The 19,125-nt window shown below is 42.8% G+C and overlaps 1 protein-coding gene across 1 annotated transcript in view; it reads left to right on the forward strand.

Annotated features, from left to right (window-relative positions):
- Window positions 1–12,185: 12,185 nt before the first annotated feature.
- PIWIL4 (piwi like RNA-mediated gene silencing 4) overlaps window positions 12,186–19,125 on the forward strand; it is a 49,151-nt gene continuing 42,211 nt past the window's right edge. Inside the window, exons 1-3 of the mRNA XM_062198314.1 lie at window positions 12,186–12,272; window positions 13,976–14,054; window positions 16,735–16,866. Coding sequence (XP_062054298.1) covers window positions 12,186–12,272; window positions 13,976–14,054; window positions 16,735–16,866 — 298 coding nt within the window. The remainder of the gene's footprint in view (window positions 12,273–13,975; window positions 14,055–16,734; window positions 16,867–19,125) is intronic.

Below are 19,125 nucleotides of genomic sequence, written 5' to 3' on the forward strand. Positions count from 1 at the left end.
GTATGTGTCTCATGGACTTTTATGCTACACATTCTTTTTTTATTTATTTATTTGACAGATAGAGTTAGACAGTGAGAGAGAAAGAGAGAAAGGTCTTCCTTCCGTTGGTTCACCCCCAAATGGCCTCTATGGCCGGCACTGCGCCGATCCGAAGCCAGGAGCCAGGTGCTTCCTCCTGGTCTCCCATGTGGGTGCAGGGCCCAAGGACCTGGGCCATTCTCCACTGCCTTCCCGGGCCACAGTAGAGAGCTGGATTGGAAGAGGAGCAGCTGGGACTAGAACCCGGCGCCCATATGGGATGCCAGCTCCGCAGGCGGAGGATTAGCCAAGTGAGCCACAGCGCCGGCCCCCGCTACACATTCTTTTAACAAATCAAGTGTTCATGTACACATGTTCAGGTTATTTGACAAGATTATTAAAGTTATGAGATGGAAAATGACTTTTGGTTTATAATGTAAACCTCCACTCATCAATGTAATCAGTCATTGCCTCTTGCACTTGGGATATTTCTCGGGGCAGTTTGTGTATGTTTATTCTAAATTGGTAACTAGACTGATGATTTTGCCTCTTCTGAATTGCACGAAGTGCTCTCGTGTTCTTAACTGCCTGGCTTTTTCTACTATAATCTGGTGATTCATTTCCAAGGCCATACTTGGCATACTCTTTTCTCTCAGTCTGGTTTATTTTACTAAATGCTCTGATGCCCTCTATGTCCAGTCTTGAGCTCCTGTTACTGAATTAAGTACTGCCACTTTTCAAACAGGTGGGGTAAAGCCTGGGTGGTACCTGATGTTGGGCACAGTCAGCAAACTTTCTTCTCAACAGCTGAGGCAGGATTATTACAAAGTTGGAATAAACACTGAGTAGTTTCTCTTCTCTCCTGCCTGCCCCCTCCAGCCCTCACACATGCCGAAACACTTATTTAAGAACAGACTTTGAAAAGTGACCAATGCCTGCTAAGGATAGAAGCAGGGCTCGCAAAAAGAAAGGATTTAATAATGAATGTGTAAACAGAAGATTACGTTATAAAGTAGAGCAGGTGGTGAATACAGATGGGAAGTCAAGAGAAAGAAAAGGACAGACATGGGGGCGAATACAGTGTTGGAAGAGAAAGTGAGATCAGATAAAAGATGGAGAGAGGAGGATACAGAGCAAAGTGGAGGGACCATATGGGTTACAGGACAACAAAAGAGGCAGGACAAAGGAGAAACATCTGCCCAGAGAAGGACAGACTACTTTAACACTCACCATTCAGTGCCCCTGTGCTGAAAAGAAAGCTTTGTTTCAGCTTGGAATGCAGCATCTGTCGGCAAACGAAGAGTGAAATCCAGAAGTCTGAACTCACTGACAGGGCGAAGCAGGAACTTAAGGAATAAACTAACATCCAGAAATACAAAATTATTATCCCTTGATTCATTACAACAGACTCTTGAACTCTGATCAATGGTTCTTTTTTTCATTTTGGAAAAATCGTGTTCATTGCAGTGTTTCTCATCCCCAGTCAGTATACTTCATCTGTATCCAATTATGCATTTTATATCTTTTTATATAGCCATAATCACCAGTTCATTCTTTTAAGGAAAAGCAAGAGACAGAGGGAAACATGTAAATGACCCAATAAATTTGATATACTTACTGGTTTCCTATAAAAACTTATTATAAGACTATTTCTAGTAGGTTCTAAAGAATTGGGTTTTTATGACATCATTTTGAGATTTTTGAATTCATATTTTCTGAAATTACTGAATCTCAGCTAATACACTAAAAAACATTGTCCTATTAGACCATGGGTACAAAGCATCCTAATCTGGATTATTTTTAAAAGGCAGGAGCAGACATTTGGCCCAGTAGTTAAAATACCAGTTGTGCCCCATATCAGCGTGTCTGGGTTCAAGTCCCACATCCACATTGGATTCCAGGTTCCTGCAAATGCAGACTCTGGAAGGCAGCAAGTGATGGTGCAAGTAACTGGGTCCCTGCCATCCACCTGGAAGATCCTGATTGAGTTCGTGGCTCCTGACTTCAGCCTGGTCCAGCCCTGGCTATTGCAGGTATTTGGGGGTGTGAACCAGTGCATGGGAGTCTCTCCATCTTTCTCAAATAAATGTTTCTTAAAAAGGAGAAATGGAGTCTTCAGGAACATTTAATAAGCATTTCTTTGTTGTTTTTTGTTTTGTTTTGTTTTTGACAGGCAGAGTGGACAGTGAGAGAGAGGGAGACAGAGAGAAAGGTCTTCTTTTTGCCGTTGGTTCACCCTCCAATGGCCACCGCGGCCAGTGCACTGCGCTGATCCGATGGCAGGAGCCAGGTGCTTCTCCTGGTCTCCCATGGGGTGCAGGGCCCAAGCACTTGGGCCATCCTCCACTGCCTTCCCGGGCCATAGCAGAGAGCTGGCCTGGAAGAGGGGCAACCGGGACAGAATCCGGTGCCCCGACCGGGACTAGAACCCGGTGTGCCGGTGCCGCAAGGCGGAGGATTAGCCTTTTGAGCCACGGCGCCGGCCAATAAGCATTTCTTGAGTGTCTCCTATGTGCAGGCTCTATGCTAGGACTTGGGGCTATAAATAAAACTAAGGCAAAGATCTGCTCTCAAAAAGTGAGTATTCTGGCCCAGGAAACAGACATGTGGACAACTAATGCCAACACACGACAAGTGGGGTCATAATGAAGGGATGCCATGGGAAGACGCAGTAGACCATGTACAGAATCACAGAAGGTAAACAGCCTCTTAGCAAGAGCCCTGACGTCATCAGAGAATAATTCAGGAACTCTCTGCACCACAAACTGTCTTCTTAACGTTATTTCTGAAAACTACAAGTTCTGTAGCCGCTGGACTCAGCCCTTTATCTACTTCATTGTTTTCATTAATACCGGTTAAAAACAGCTGTTGTTATAAAGTGTCACCTTCAAAATGACTAATCTCTATAGGGATTTTGCTCCCCTGGTGACTAGGAACATCTGCCCTCATCCTATGATGTTCTTGTAAGGTTAAATAAACATTTTAGCTGAAGCATCCATCTTCATCCATCCATCATCCATCCATGGATCCACCTGTGGCTACCCTAGTGATCAAAGAGCAATGCTTTTAGATAACCATAGATGCCACCTTACGGCATATCAAGCCTTCTTTGGGAGGTACACATCTATGGCTTTTAAATAAGGATTCTTTTGCAGTAGTTGTAGCTTACTAAGGTTTGCTATATATTAAGCTCCTGCTATGTGCAGAATGCTTTAGATGCATTTTTCTGTTTTCTACCCTTCAGTTAAAGGCATAGTGGTCGACAGCCCCTAAAGTGATTCTTTCTGGTTGCTGTCTCCTGCTATCCAAGCCTCAGGCATCTTGTGCCCTTGAGTTTGCTCTGGACTCATGGGCTCAGACTGGGAGACGCAAGGCCTGAGACCTTTGCAACTAGGTTGCACAGAGATGGCTTTCTGCAGTGGCGATACTTTCTCCATCTCTTGGTTGCTGACATGATGTGATCTACCCTGTGCTGGGAAACTGAGGGAAGCCACGGAGGCCATTCCCGCCAACCACAGCAGTGAGCACAGAGCAGGGACCCCAGGCCTGGCTAACACCTGCACTGCAACTTCCTGAGTGACCTTGAGCTTGAGGTCCCCTGCTGAGTCCCTCCTGGATTCCTGACCCACAGAATGTAGGAGATAACAGATGTTTGTTGTTTTAGGTGTTGTTTGGGGATATTTGTTGTGCAGCAGTAGAGAACCAAGCAGGCATTATTGCCATTTTAGAGATAAGAAAACAGATTCATACAGGTTAATCGCACACAGGAATGCACACAATAACTGAGCCAGGATGCTGACGCGTGACCCATTTATTGCCCAGGATAAATATCAAAGTGGAGAGAGCGCCTTGCCAGTGCTTCCTGTTCGTATGTTTTTGAGCAGACAGCATTCATGGTTGTTATGTTCACTGTGCTCCATTTGCACGTCTGAAGCTCAATGAAATGTGGTTAGTTCAGTGAATTCACTTCCGTGGCTCTGTGGTGCAGCACTGGCAATGCCACCTCAGAATCCAGGAAACAGAGCTTGTGGTCAGCTCTGTCATTCCCCAGATTTTTCTCACGGCTCTTCACGCACAGCTTTTCCTAATGCCCCAGCTCCTGACAGCCACTGATCTGTTTTCCATTATTATGGCTTTCTCTAAAACGTTATGTAAATGAAACCAAGCAGCGTGTAACTCTTCTATCTGGCTCTGTTTGATTAACCACACTTCCATATCATTAGTATGCCTTCCTTTTTACCACGGAATAGTCAATCCACTCAGTTTTATAGGTTTTGTATATACAAGTTCTTAATCAGATACATATTTTATAAATATTTTACCCATTATGCACATTGCCTTTTTGTTTTCATAACAATGGCTTCTACGGAGCAACAGTTTTCAATTTTGATAAAGCCAAATTTATCACCATCTTTTTGTATGGATTATTTTATCTAAAATTTGTCTCCACACCCAAACTCATGCAGACTTTCTTAGATATTTTCATTCTCACTGCCTTTTGAATTTTAAATTTTGATGAAGTCCAATTTATCAAAGCTTTTCTTTCATGGATCATGTTTTTAACCCTTTAAGTAAGAAACCTTTGCTTACCAAAGGTCACTAAGAATTTTATCCTAAAAACTGTACAGTTTTAGATTTTATATTTGAACTGTGATGCTGTGAATTTCAGTTAATTTCTGTGTATGGTGTGAGCTTCATTATTAGCTTTTTTTTTTTTTTTAAGATTTATTTTATTTATTTGAAAGACAGAGTTACTGAGAGAGGTAGAGCCAGAAAGAGAGAGAGTGGTAGTCCATCCTCTGGTTCACTCCCGAAATGACTGCAATGGCCAGAGCTGAGCTGATCTGAAGCCAGGAGCAGGAGCTTCCTCCGGGTATCCCATACACATGCAGGGGCCCAAGGACTTGGGCCATCCTCTGCTGCTTTCCCAGGCCACAGCAGAGAGCTGGACTGGAAGTAGAGCAGCCAGGTCTCTAACCGGCGTCCATATGAGATGCTGGTGCTGCAGGCCGGGGCTTTAACCTGCTGTGCCACAGTGCCGACCCCGAGCTTCATTTTTTGTATAAAATTTATGAAGAGTCTTCAAAAAGTTAATGAAAAATGCATTTAATAAAATCACTATTATGTATGATTTTCAACAAATCTTTTGCACCAAATAAACTGATTTTTTAAAAGATTTATTTATTTGAAAGTCAGGACATCTGCCATTCTATGAGTCTGCTGTGTATCCCAAGACACATAGAATGACAGATGTCCTAAATAACACTCTGGCCTCAAAATCAACCCTTAAGGCATTTGGATCTGGCTCAAGTACCCATGAGAGTATTTTAGGCATGGAAAGACAAGACACTCTGGAAAAAAAAAAAAAAAAAAAAAAAAGACCTAAATGAAAGATCCCTGCGAGTGAGATCCCAGTGGAAAGAACAGGGCCATCAAAGAAGGAGGTACCTTTCTCTGAAGGGAGGAGAGAACTTCCACTTTGACTATGACCCTGTTGGAATAAGATCAAAGTCGGCGAACCCTAAGGGCTTCCATAGCCTTGGCAACTCATGACTAGAGCCTAGGGAGATTACTGACGCCATAAACAAGAGTGTCAAATTGTTAAATCAACAACAGGAGTCACTCTGTACTTACGTCTCACGTGGGATCTGTCCTTAATGTGTTGTCCAATGTGAAGTAATGCTATAACTAGTACTGAAACAGTATTTTTACACCTTGTGTTTCTGTGTGGGTGCAAACTGATGAAATCTTTACTTAGTATATATTGAATTGATCTTCTGTATATAAAGATAATTGAAAATGAAAAAAAAAAAAAACCTTGGTGTTAAATTGGAAATTGCATAGAAAATTAATCAATTTTTAAAAAAATATCATGTAGGATCTCTGTCCTTAATGTGCTGTACATTGTGATTTAATGCTATAACTAGTACTCCAACAGTATTTTTCACTTTGTGTTGCTATGTGAGGGCAAACTGTTGAAATCTTTACTTAATATATACTAAACTGACCTTCTGTATATAAAGAGAATTGAAAATGAATGTTGATGTGAATGGAAGGGGAGAGGGAGCGGGAAAGGGGAGGGTTGCGGGTGGGAGGGAAGTTATGGGGGGGGGGGAAGCCATTGTAATCCATAAGCTGTACTTTGGAAATTTATATTCATTAAATAAAAGTTTAAAAAAAGAAAAAGAAAGAGCTACACAGAGAGAGGAGAGGCAAAGAGAGAGAGCGAGGTCTTCCATCCACTGGTTCACTCCCCAGACAGCCGCAGCGGCCAGAGCTGCACCCATCCGAAGCCAGGAACCAGGAGCTTCCTCCGTGTCTCCCACGTGAATGCAGGGGACCAAGGACTTGGGGCATCTTCCACTGCTCTCCCAGGCCATAGCACAGAGCTGGATGGGAAGAGGAGCAGCCGGGACTAGAACCGGTGCCCATATGGGATGCCGGCGCTTCAGGCCAGGGTGTTAACCTGCTACGCCACAGCACCGGCCCCTAAACTGATTTTTCAATTGTACTTTCCATGAACTTTTTTGAAGTCCTCCTGTATAACTGTTTCAGCACATTTACTGAAAATACTACCCTTTCTCCAATAAATTATCTGGGTACCTTTGTCAAAAATCAGATTTAAGGGAGAATTTAGTTACTTAAGTTTCTACTTTAACTATGCCATTTATCTTATGCTCTCAGGTTTTTAATGTCCTAAGAAATAAGACAAAATTACCGCTTCATTGTTACCTTTAGGTGCTACTGCCACCTTGTTTTCTGTGTTGTAAGCCACCTGAAAGTACTCCCCTCTTACTTGATGTACTAGAAAGGATGTGGCTTGGCCCACTGAAACAGGAGGTGGGAAAGGTCAGTGTGCCAACAACCTTCCCTGGCGCCATCCTGCATTTTAAATCAGTACCTCTCTTCGGGTTCAGTTCTCTTAGGAAGTGTAGACTAGATAAACCTACACAAGTAAATGGGCAATCTTGGCATGGATTTCATTCACTGAAGGACTGATGTGATACTGTCACAATTAGTTCACACTAGCACAGTAGCTTTGTTCTGATTCTCAATATGTTATGCCAGTCAGTGAGATGGACTGTGGAGTTACTCTGTGTTTACACTTGGAGGTGTATCTATTTGGTTTTAGAACACTATAAACATTTTACCTGAAGTATTTCCCAAGTTACACTTTTAAATGTACTCCTACTCCAAACACAGTTAAACAGAAAACCCTCAGTAATATAGACCCCTCCTTCCTTCCCCCTCCTTCTCTTTCTCCCAGATGCCATTTATTTAAAACTTTCTTTCTTTTTTTTTTTTTTTTTGACAGGCTGAGTGGATAGTGAGAGAGAGAGACAGAGAGAAAGGTCTTCCTTTTTGCCGTTGGTTCACTCTCCAATGGCCACCGCGGCCGGTGCATCGCGCTGATCCGAAGCCAGGAGCCAGGTGCTTCTCCTGGTCTCCCTTGCGGGTGCAGGGCCCAAGCACTTGAGCCATCCTCCACTGCACTCCCAGGCCACAGCAGAGAGCTGGACTGGAAGAGGGGCAACCGGGACAGAATCCGGCGCCCCGACCGGGACTAGAACCCGGTGTGCCAGCGCCACAAGGTGGAGGGTTAGCCTATTGAGCCACGGCGCCGGCCACTTTCTACTAGTCTTGACAGATTCTCCTTGAAGCCAAAAGAAATGAACATCTTTACTTCTTACATCCTCCTTGCTTCATTCCTCTAGCATGACTAATAAAGTTGTTTTATTGTTTCATAATAAAACAATCTAGAATATTACACACCACTTTTGGAAATTAGTCATAGTTGGTTCCTTCTTTAAAATTTTATCAATTTTATTTGTTGTCTAATAATTCTGTAAGCATTAGCATATACCACAAACTCTGATTATTTAAACATCAACTTTTGCCAACCCTGGCATTAAGAAGTTTCATTTGGGGGCCAGCATTGTGACACAGAGGGTAAAGTTGCCGCCTGGGATGCTGGCATCCCATATAGGTTCTGGTTCATGTCCAGTTGTTCCACTTCTAATTCAGCTCCCTGCTAAGAGCCTGGGAAAAGCAGCAGTAGATAGTTCAAGTGATTAGGTCTCTGCCACCACTGTGGGAGACCAGGAAGCTCCTGGTTCCTGGCTTTGGCCTCACCCATTATGACCATCTGGAGAGTGAACTAGTGGATGTAATATTTCTGTTTCTTCCTTTCTCTCTGTAACTCTGCCTTTCAAATAAGTAAATAACCTTTAAAAAGTTCCATCTGTATTGTCTGAGAACTGTGGATATATCACTAAGTATCATGGTCTTTCATGTAGACTCTAGGCAGTAAGTAAGTTGCACTTAGGAATCAAGATTCAAGCCTATTTGTATGCACCATACTGCAGGAGAGTAAGCAATTCTTATTTTCACTTATATTCTGCTCCCATAATTGCTGAAATTGTTGAATCATTTGGGAAAAAAAAAACTTGTTATGGAAAAGTATGAATTGGTGGAACAACATAAGCCAGAAAAAGTTAAAGGGAGTTTTCTCATAACCTTCAGTTATCTTCAGTCATTCAACAAATATTTTGTCACGTGATGAGCACTATTCTAGTGCTGGGGATAAAGCAGTGAACACACAGACTCAAGTTCTCATGGTGAAACCATTTGGAGAAAACTTAAAAGCAAACCAAAGAAATTATTTTCTATAGCACGTAAGGGCTCATTGTTCAGAATGGTGTCCAGCATCTTTTTCTTTCCTGGGGCTCAAATAAGAAAAATTGGGCTTTGCACCATTGGATAGAAAATATGTCATTTTAATAGGGAGAGCACATTGAGATCGGCCGATGGGGAAGGGGAGCTGAGAGAAGGTGAACTTCGTTGAATCTGCCATGTCACCTTCTAGGCTGGCTACTTGCCCACAGATAGCACTCCATTTTAGACTCACAACATCCCTGTGAGCTAAGTCTTATGCATGTATTCCGTGGATAATTGAGAGGGTGCATTACTTGTTTCGGATGACACGGTCCATTAGTGCAGAACAAAGGGTGCTTCTAAAGCTCAGACATGAGGGCCATTTCATTCCCACCGTGCACTGCTTTGAACTCAGTGGATGAAATATTGGCATCGTAAATCTTTAAGCTCCTGTAGGGTGGTTTAGGTAGTTTTTGCCTCAAAGTAAGGAAAAGGGCTCTATCAGTGGCTTTCAAACCACCACCCCCCCCACACACACACACTCCCCTTTTAAGGATGAAAGTCTACTTTCCAAACAAAGATTGTGTGGAATCCCAATCAATGCAACAGATGAGAGCACAGTGGTCTTACTGGGGCTTGTGTACAGGCTAGAGCCTCACTCACTGCCTCTGCCCATGTGCCCCTCTGAGGAAATCCCCCTTCAGTGGCTTGGGCTCAGGATGTCCAGCAACTTTCTCTTCGCCTAGTGAGCATTACCAAAGGATGAGGCTAAAATAAAGCCCGACCTGGTTACTTAGAATCACACCAACTTTGAATTTATTACTTCATGAAGTCTCAGCTGTCAGAACCCCATTTGGGAAGACCTGACTTCAGCCATCCAGTCTGGCAGTAGGGCATATCCCGAGCAGAGTTATTTTAGGCATGAGTTCAGTAAGGGAGTGAGTGGAGGCTGAGTCCACTGGACACAGGAGACTCACTGTTCCCAAGTTTTTAGACTGTGGTCAATAGCTCTGGACCTTCTAGCTCTCATGCAGCTTGCTACAGATACCCGGTAACGCCCCTTTATGCTATGGAGTTGCTCATGAACTGCATCTTTCTATCCCAAACACCAGGACTAAGACACCAAGAGCCTTGAGGGAGTCCTCACTACACTCCTCAATGTGGATCCCTTCTTAATGAGCAAGGATCCTTGGGACCTATAAGAATAAAAACTGGAAGTTTTGTTCCGCTCTCAGTACTGGCTGTTGACTTTGTTTCTACATTTATAAAACAAGGGCAATAATGTCTTCCATAGAGCTTGGCTTATTGTAGGTATTCAACAAACCCTAGCTATTGTATTTATTAACACTTTTAGGTCCTCAATTACAGAAAATTGAATTATTCACTTTCTTTTGTCGAATGTGATTTTATGGATCAATGAAAACTTTATACTGCATTGTGCTGTGGCTTGCTGTCGCTTTCACTGCCGCATCCACACTCTTGTTCTCTTTCCTTACAGAGGTGCTCAATCTAACATGCCTCTCTGTTGTATATTTTTGGGTGTATGTGTTCACTTGAAAAAACTGGTGTATATATATATATATATATGTATTCATATGTTTCAAATATTAACATATGTGTTATTTTTCCATAGAACAAATCTCAATGTTTAAAAATATTTTCTTCATTCAACACAATGTGTTGAAGATCTAAACATACTGTGGGTATATCTCTAGGTTATTATTCCTGAATATCAGTTTATTATTCTCCTCTGTCTGCACTATTTTATCTACCCTTAGATCATTTCGATGGACATGCAGGCTGCCTCTAACTACCTGCCACCTCAAACAATGTTCTGATGAACAACCTGAACATGTGTCCTTACAACCGCGGCACAAACTTACAAATAGATCCAGAGTAATACTTAATAAAGTTCGACACACACAAAATAATCTTTGAAAAGTTGGAATAAAGAGAAATTCCCTTAAAATTATAAAAGATAATCAGTCAGAGATTTATAGCAAACATCAAACAAAATAGAGCCATTTCAGAGACAGTATCTTTAAAAGCAGGAAGAAAGCAAGAATTTCCAGTAATCACAGTGAACTTCAACATTACACTAAGAAACTTGATCAACATGGTAAGACTAAAAAAAGAAATAAGAATAAGAAGGAAAGAAATGAAGGTCTACAGATGATAGATCATTTACATACAAACTAAGAACCAAGAAATATAGTAAGCTTGATAAATACTATCAATTTTCAAAAATTAGAATTGTGTGTATACAATAATTACCAATTACTGGTATTTACCAATTACATCACGCAAAAAAGACAACTCCTCACAACAGCAACAAAACTATCAAATTTTTTAGTACACACAACTTTTATGAAAAAATTAAATCATGCAAAGACAAATTTGAACAAATGGAGAAATCTAGCATTGTAAAGATCAAAGTTTCTCCCAAATTAATTTATATATTCAATATAATGCTATTGAAATTTAAGACTTTTTACAGAAACTTGGCAAATTTATTCTAAAATTCATATAGGAGAATATGGTTTGTGAGTAAATAAAATAAGTAAATAGAAAATTAGACTTGCCCCACTAGATTTTATGAGTAATACAAAAAAATTAATAAAAAGTAGTGAAATCTTGGCACAGAAGAAACATTTCAATAGAATAGAAATGGAAAGCACAGGTCAGCCCTATGTACCTGAGGTAAGTAGTCATTTGCTGGAGTAGGCTCCACAAACTATTAGACAAAACGTAGACTGGAAGGTAAGGGAAAAAAAACGCTTTCTGTATGAAGAAAAACTTGATCCCTACCTCACACTGTCAAATAGATGTGTTTTTATGTGAATTTCTGCAGGATACAAGATATTTAAAGGGAACAGTAAACCTACAAAGTTAACCAAAGAAAATATCATATAAGTTTCTTGGAAACTTACAGCAGGAAATATTTTCTTGTAAAAAGACCCAAGGAGCTCAACCCACAAAATAAATAAATTAATTTAAAAAAAAAAAAAAAAACCTGCTGGTTCTGGCTGCATAAAAAGTTAGACTTTTGGTTACACAGAGCCCTTTGTGAAAATTAATGTGAGATATTGTGGGTATTTTCAATATTTGCAAAACCCAAGGTTTCTTCCAAATCACAAATGAAAACAGGAGAAACCAGGTTTTAGGAACAGGCAACGTGTGAACAGACCAAACTCACAACTAGCGCACATGAAGGAGGGCTCACCCGTGCTTGCGAGCGGAAAATTCGAAGGTTTACACCCCCTGACACAGGACGCTGGTAAAAACCAGAGAGGATGAAAAATGCGAGTCTGGGGGCAGAGATTGGCCAGGCCCCGCCCCCGCCGGCCACGTGCTCTCCCCACCCCCGCGGCGGGCGCCGCCCTCCTCCCACGTGCGGGCCGGGCCGCGCTTCTGCCGCTACAGACTCGGAGAGGCCACATCGCCATCTCCACGCCGAGGGAGCGCCGCGCGGGCTTCGCGGCTCTGGAAGCCTCCCTGGGCTCATGGAGAACATGAGCGGACGGGCCCGAGTGCGGGCGCGAGGCATCGCCCGCAGCCCGGGTGCCGCGGGAGTGGGGCGCATGCAGGCGTCGCCGCAGGTGGGTCGACAGCTTTGTTGGCTTCGTTGCATGCTCTCCTGTGCGGGGTCCAACCCGGGTAGTGCCTTTCTCTCTGTTAGGAAGCAGTGCGTTGTCTTTCCTCGCCACGGTTTCTCACCTTTTCCCCTAGCTTAGCTGAGTAAGATAATAGAAGTGTATTAGCCAGTGAAGACCGAAGATTTGGAAGCATGTGTGTCACTCCTTCCAGTTTCTGAATTTAATTGCTTTATTTTTTTCTTTTAATTATTTTACAATTTTATTTAAGATATACAAACTTCATACATTTCATATTTACAAATTTAGGAACATAGTGATTCTTCTCACCCTACCTTTCCTTCCACCCACACTCCCACCCTTCTTCCTCATCCCTGTATTTCCATTCTCAGTTTTTACAAGTATCCATTTCACGTTATACTCATAAGATTAAGCCTACACTAAGCAAAGAATTCAACACATAGTATGAAGAAAACAACACTGTTCCGTAACCGTGGAAACAAGGGCTGTTCAAAATCATCACATCTCAAAGTGTTCATTTCACTCCTACAGATTACCTTTTAGATACTCTTTTTTTTTTTTTTTTTTTTTTTTTTTTTTTTTTTTTTATTTTTATTTTTTTTATTAAACTTTTATTTAATGAATATAGATTTCCAAAGTATAGCTTATGGGTTACAATGGCTTCCCCCCTCCCATAACTTCCCTCCCGCCCGCTACCCTCCCCTTTCCCGCTCCCTTTCCCCTTCCATTCATGTAAAGATTCATTTTCAATTCTCTTTGTATACAGAAGATCAGTTTAGTATATATTAGGTAAAGATTTCAACTTTTTGCCCATATAGCAACATCAAGTGAAAAAACTACCATTGGATTACTAATTATAGCATTAAATAGCAATGTACAGCACATTAAAGACAGAGATCCTACAGAATTTTTTTTTAGTTACCACAGATCAGGGAGAACATGTGGTATTTGTCTTTTGGGGGCTGGCAAATTTCTCTCCATGTAGTGGTTTCTATTTTGTTGCAAATGACAGAATTTAATTTTTTTTTTTACTTCTGTGTAATATTCCATAATGTACATATGCCATAATTTATCCAGTCTTCAGCTGATGGACATCTGGGTTGATTTCCATATCTTAGCTGTTGTAAATGGAGCTGCAGTTGATTTGGTTTTAAATTGCTGGGTAAAAATGGTTGTGCCTTTTTATCATGTCTAATCCAGTGGTCTCACTAATTGCTGTGTGCAAATGAGTAATTTCAGACAAATGGTATATGAGTAACCATTACTGGTAGGGCGGGCTTCTTGCTGCAATTAGGCAACTAGATTGAATTGGCACACACAAGCAATTTTGAGTAATGTTAGACCCACATCCTCTTAGAATTTGTAGGAGACACTTAGGCCAGGAGGCCCTCAAGTGAGAAGCAGAAGGTTATTGTGTCTTATATTCTCTGAAGTTGAGGTCTCTCGACTTGGTTCATCTTTTTACAGGCCAAGATAGAGTAACTTCTTTTACAAAGTTAAGTAGTTACTGTGAAGAGAGAAAACACTTAAATTAATTGTTCTGTCCACCTATTGTGTGACTGATACTGATCCAGTGTATTCCGGGTCGGGATGGAGGGTTCATTGTCTGAGCTGGTGACTCTTATGATAACCTATCGATTTGTGACTTAACATCTTAAAGCTGAGCAAAATTTTTTTGTCTGTTTTAGCCCCCGTCTGTTGATCTTAGTGACAGTGAAGGATCCTGTAGCCGGGGCCCTGTGGACGCAAACAAGATTTCACAGCAGCGTAAGTGCAGCTTGGTCCATTCCATTTAGTGCCATTCGGTCTGGTGAAGTGGGAGTGACTCTTTGGAGCCCGACAGCAGCAGGCTGAGTTCTCAAACACCTGCTTTTCCTTTTCTTGAAGGATACTTCTTTGCCGTGTTCCTTTGGGACGCTAACACAAAGTCAGCTGCTGAACTTCCCAGTCGTACCCCCTAAATGGGAATCCACAGACATCAGAAAGCCAGGCTTCTGATTCTTTCCATCCATTGAGGAAATTTTAAAATGTTTAAAAACTCTTTATGGTATACAGATGCCAGTACCATGTCCTTGCAGGGATGGTGGAAAGCTGGCACATGCTCCAGTGTGCTCATCTCTCCCGCCCCCCGGGCAGGTTCATCACCATTTGCTGGTAGCTGTCTTCCCTGCAAAGCCAGATGTGATCTCAGGACACTTGGAAACGTGCTGCTCCCAGTAGGCACGATCATGCAGTTTGGGTTGGCACTCCCAATCTCTGTGTCCCTCATTACCCATGGAGTAGTGGCTCTGGGACCCCCAAGGGATACCCAGATCTACAGATGCTCCAGTCCCTTGTTTCAGATGGTGGAGTCTGTGCATGTACATCATTTGAGTCATCTCTGGAATGCTTATATTACATAATACAGTGGAAATGCTGTGTACACAGTTATGCATACTGGATTTGGGGATGAGAAGAAGAAAAGAAAAAAGCATGTATTTGTTTGGTACAGATATAGCTGCCTCCTCCCCCCAAGTATTTTCCATTGAGATCTGCAGGTGGTTGAATTCCAGGATGTGAACCCATGGATCCGGGGAGCTGGCTGTACAAGCCTGTTAAGGCTGCTGTAACAAAGCTGCACAGACTAGCTGGCTTATGCGATAGCAGGTGTTTCTCACAACTCTGCGGGCTGGAACTCTGAGATCAAGGTGAAGCAGGGTTGGTTTCCCTTGAGGCTGCTGTCCTTGGCTGGTAGATGGCCACTTCTCCTTGTGGTTTCTGGACCTTTCTTCAGTGCTTCTCCTAGTCCTCATTTGTTAGCAGTGGCATCAGTCATGTAGGACCACTTGATGGTGTCACTTTAACTTAGTCACCTCTTTAAGGGCCCTGTCTTCAACTACAACTGCACTCGGAGGTATTGGAGGTTAGTAAGACTTTAATAGAGAAATTTTGGAGGGACACCATTCTGCTCATAACCCCGGATGAAACCTGTTAACCACCTCTTCTGTTCTGACCATGAAGTTAAGCGGTTAATTTCTGATGAATGTGCCAGCAATAAGCGCTGAGATTCTGCCACACTCCGAGGGTCTGATCCCTCCACCCGGGTATCTCCTGTTCCTCACTGCCAGTTTTCTAGCCCTGTTCACACACCTGCTGTGGTCTGACTCACACAGGTAAACGTGCAGTGTGTGAGCACAGTAGCTCTGTTTTAGGAGGCAGGCAGTGGGGTCAGAGCTGGCAGTACCACCACCATTCAAATAGTATTCCAATTTTGAGAACGCCTTTCCGTGTCTGCTACACATTCTTGTGAGTAGCAAGTGATGAACGCCTTTCATCCTTTAGGGAAGATTGAATACTTAGTTATTTAGATTGTGATAAGATATACGTGATAAAATTTACCATTTTACCTATTTTGAATGTTTAGCCTGAGTATATTAAGTCCATTCATGTTTTTGGGCAACGTGTCATCACCATCCATCTCTAGACTTTTAAATCATCTTGTGAAACCAAAACTGTGTGCTTATTAAACAGTCATTGCCCTTCCTTCCTCAAGTCACTGGCAACCATCGTTCTTTGAATTTTTGAAACTGTCCAGACTTTTTTGAAACCAAGAGTGTGAGTGATATGAACAATAAAATGAGGGCAGTGGAATGTGGTTTTTCCTGGGAGACTCAGACGGCACCAACAGGGATATGGACAGCAGTGTCGAGCAGGTGGCTATGCCCTTTGGGGCAGTTTCATGCAGAAATTGTGTCAGAGCACAGTGGCCGAGTCAGAGTCCTTGAGCGCCATCACACCGTGAGGTATTTTACTTTGCAGTAATAACCTGTATTTTTATATCTTAAACTTGTTTTCAAGGTACCAAAGTTACATCCTAAAATTTAACATTTCCTATATGCATTTAAACAAAGTACTAATTTGGAAACAAATTCCAATTTCATGTTTTCTAGAAGCTAAAAGTAAGTCTCATGCTCCGAGGTGAGGCACTGCCTCTCACTGTCGCGGGGAATGATGTAGCATCGCCACTGGCAGTGTTACGGGTCATTTTTCTATTCATGGAGAAAGGTAAGCGACTCGGCCCTTCCTTGTCTGTGCACGGTGCTGGTGTCACTCCTGAGGTGTCATTCTCCAGCTAAAGGAGGCAGAGCTGCCCCCATCACACGTGTTGGAGCAGAGCACACAGACAGCTTCCTCCTTAGCCTAGAAGAGAAAGTCTGCAATATTTCAAGAGCTAGGACTCACTCCAGATCTGTTCTTTCTAATCAAACATTCTGTGTTTTCTTCACAGTTTTCCATTTTTAGGCTGAAGGCTTCTGTGTCGCCCAGGATGTTTTCAGCAGCGTGGGCATGTTTTATTAAACACCGCAAGAACTCGAGTCTCGGTGGTAGATACATTTTTGATACAGTAGTTGTAAACAGTATCACTAGAATGAATATGAGATGTTGCCGCATTCTCTTCACACTTTAGGTAAAGAAACTGTTTCGCCTGGTGACACTGGCAGTACTTTTGTGGAAGGAGGTATGAAAATCAGGCAGGACTTCGTGGATTTGGATATCTGTACCAGAGAAAAATTGGCACACGTGAGAGATTGTAAAACAGGTACCTGATCTTCTTGTTACTTCCTTTTTAATGATGTGACCAGATCTCGTTTAAGGTATTTCAATTTTTAGGACTAAATTAGATGAACTCATAATTAACAGGTACACACAGAACAAAATCCCTAATTTTCCCTTTTATTACTAGGAGTAATAACATCTTTCCCCAAACTACATCTCACTTTTGGAAGAGATTTCCTTTTTACACCTTGGGGAGGAGGTTAAATGAGGGTGCTTGTTTTTCCCAACCCTTGTCATTTATCAAGAACAATAACCATCCTGGACTTCAGCTGTAAAAAGAGAGACTGGGCTTGTTGCCTCATCCCCACAATTACACACACAGTTGTGGGAATTTTCTGGGAAGCAGGCGTAGTTTTCACTGGATTCTCAACATGCCTTGTGGCTCCCTCCCAAAAGTTGAGATTCACGGATGCACATTGGTGTCTTTATTTTCCTCCCTTCTTGTCTTCATTTTTTAAAAAAATATTTATATATTTATTTGAAAGTCAGAATTACAGAGAGAGAGAGATGGAGAGATGAAAAGAGAGAGAGAGGGAGGGAGGGAGGGGGAGACAGAGAGAGAGAGAAAGAGAGAGAAATCTTCTATCCACTGCTTTACTCCCCAAATGACACAATGGTCAGGTCTGGGCCAGGCCAATGCCAGGAGCCTGGAACTCCATCTGGGTTCCCTGTGTGGGTGGCAGTGGCCCGAACACTTGGACCATCTGCTGCTGCTTTCCCCAGGCACGTTAACAGGGAGCTGGATCAGAAGTAGAGCAGCCAGGACTCAAACTGGCACTGATGTGAGATACTGACATTGCAGATGGCAACTTACCCTGCCGCACCACAGTGCTAACCCCACATCAGTGTTTTCCAAACTTTTTCTTTTATCCAAGCAGCAAAGTTAAAAATGGGTGCTAGAGGGAGTCAAGAAATTTGTGGAAAAATAGAAGTTTCCATGAACTATTCGAAGCCCCCTGGATATTACAACCCAGCACAGACACACACATATGCCGTAGACACAATTGACGCAAAAGCTTCATGGAACAGTGCTTACCCCTGCTACACACCGGCACTCCAGCTGCTTCTGTCTGGTTCTGGTCTTTGAATTAAGCATGCAGCTCACCTCACTTGTTTTCATTTGCAGCACACAGGGGGCCTGGTGCTGTTTAGAACACTGGTGTAGATAGTACTGTGGCGTAGTAGGCTGAGCCTCTGCCTGAAGTGCCGACATCCCATATGGGCACCGGTTCGAGTCCTGGCTGCTCCTCTTACGATCCAGCTCTCTGCTGTGGCCTGGAAAAGCAGTGGAAGGTGGCCCAAGTATGTGGGCCCCTGCACCCATGTGGGAGACTCCCGGGAAAGATCCTGGCTCCTGGCCTCAGATTGACCCAGCTCCAGCCATTGCAGCCATCTGGGGAGTGAACCAGCAGATGAAAGACCTTTCTCTGTAACTCTACCTCTCAGATAAATAAATAAAAATTTTTTAAAAACAAAAACACTGGTGCAGGTGATCTCAGAGAGTCTTGCCAGCTCTGACAGTCCAGCTTTGCTTCTCTGTCCATTTAGATGAGCCGCTTAAATATGTGGTCATTTCCCCAGGATTTGGGAGGATAAAAGAAAGCTTTTTTGTGAATAGCACAGCAACTCCTTGTTCCTACCCGATGTACATCAGAGATTGGTGCTGAGAAGTTTGAGGTGCACACAATAGGTTTTCTTCCTGTGACCTCAAGAACGTCCATTTCCACTTCATCCATAAGAAAAAGCAAAGTGGAGCCTGTTTGAAATTCTTTTCCGTAAGACAAACCTTGGATGATTCTTTGTGAGGAAAGCTGGAAGAACCTCCTCTTTTAAAAAAAAATATTTGAAAGGCAAAGTTAGAGAGAGGGAGGGAGAGACAGGTCTTTCATCTGCTGGTTCACTCCCCAAGTGGCAACAATGGCTGGAGCTAGGCGGGTCTCCCACATCCATGCAAAGGCCCAAGGACTTGAGCCATCTTCTGCTGCCTTCCCAAACGCATCAACAGGCAGCTGGATCTGAAGTGGAGTGATCAGGACTTGAACTGGCGCCCACTTTGCAGCATTGCAGGCAGCAGCTTAACCTGTTATGCCACCACGCTGGCCCCTGGAAGCACCTACGTGGCCCCCTCCTTGCTCCTGTCCTGGGAGATCTTATGCCATTTTTGTCATGGCTGTCTCTGATTTTGTCCTGTAGACTTTTAAGACTTCTAAGATGTGAATAAAATTTTCTGTGGCGGGGAGGG

Source organism: Lepus europaeus, chromosome 7, assembly GCF_033115175.1.
Source record: "Lepus europaeus isolate LE1 chromosome 7, mLepTim1.pri, whole genome shotgun sequence".
NCBI classification, from domain to species: Eukaryota; Metazoa; Chordata; class Mammalia; order Lagomorpha; family Leporidae; genus Lepus; species Lepus europaeus.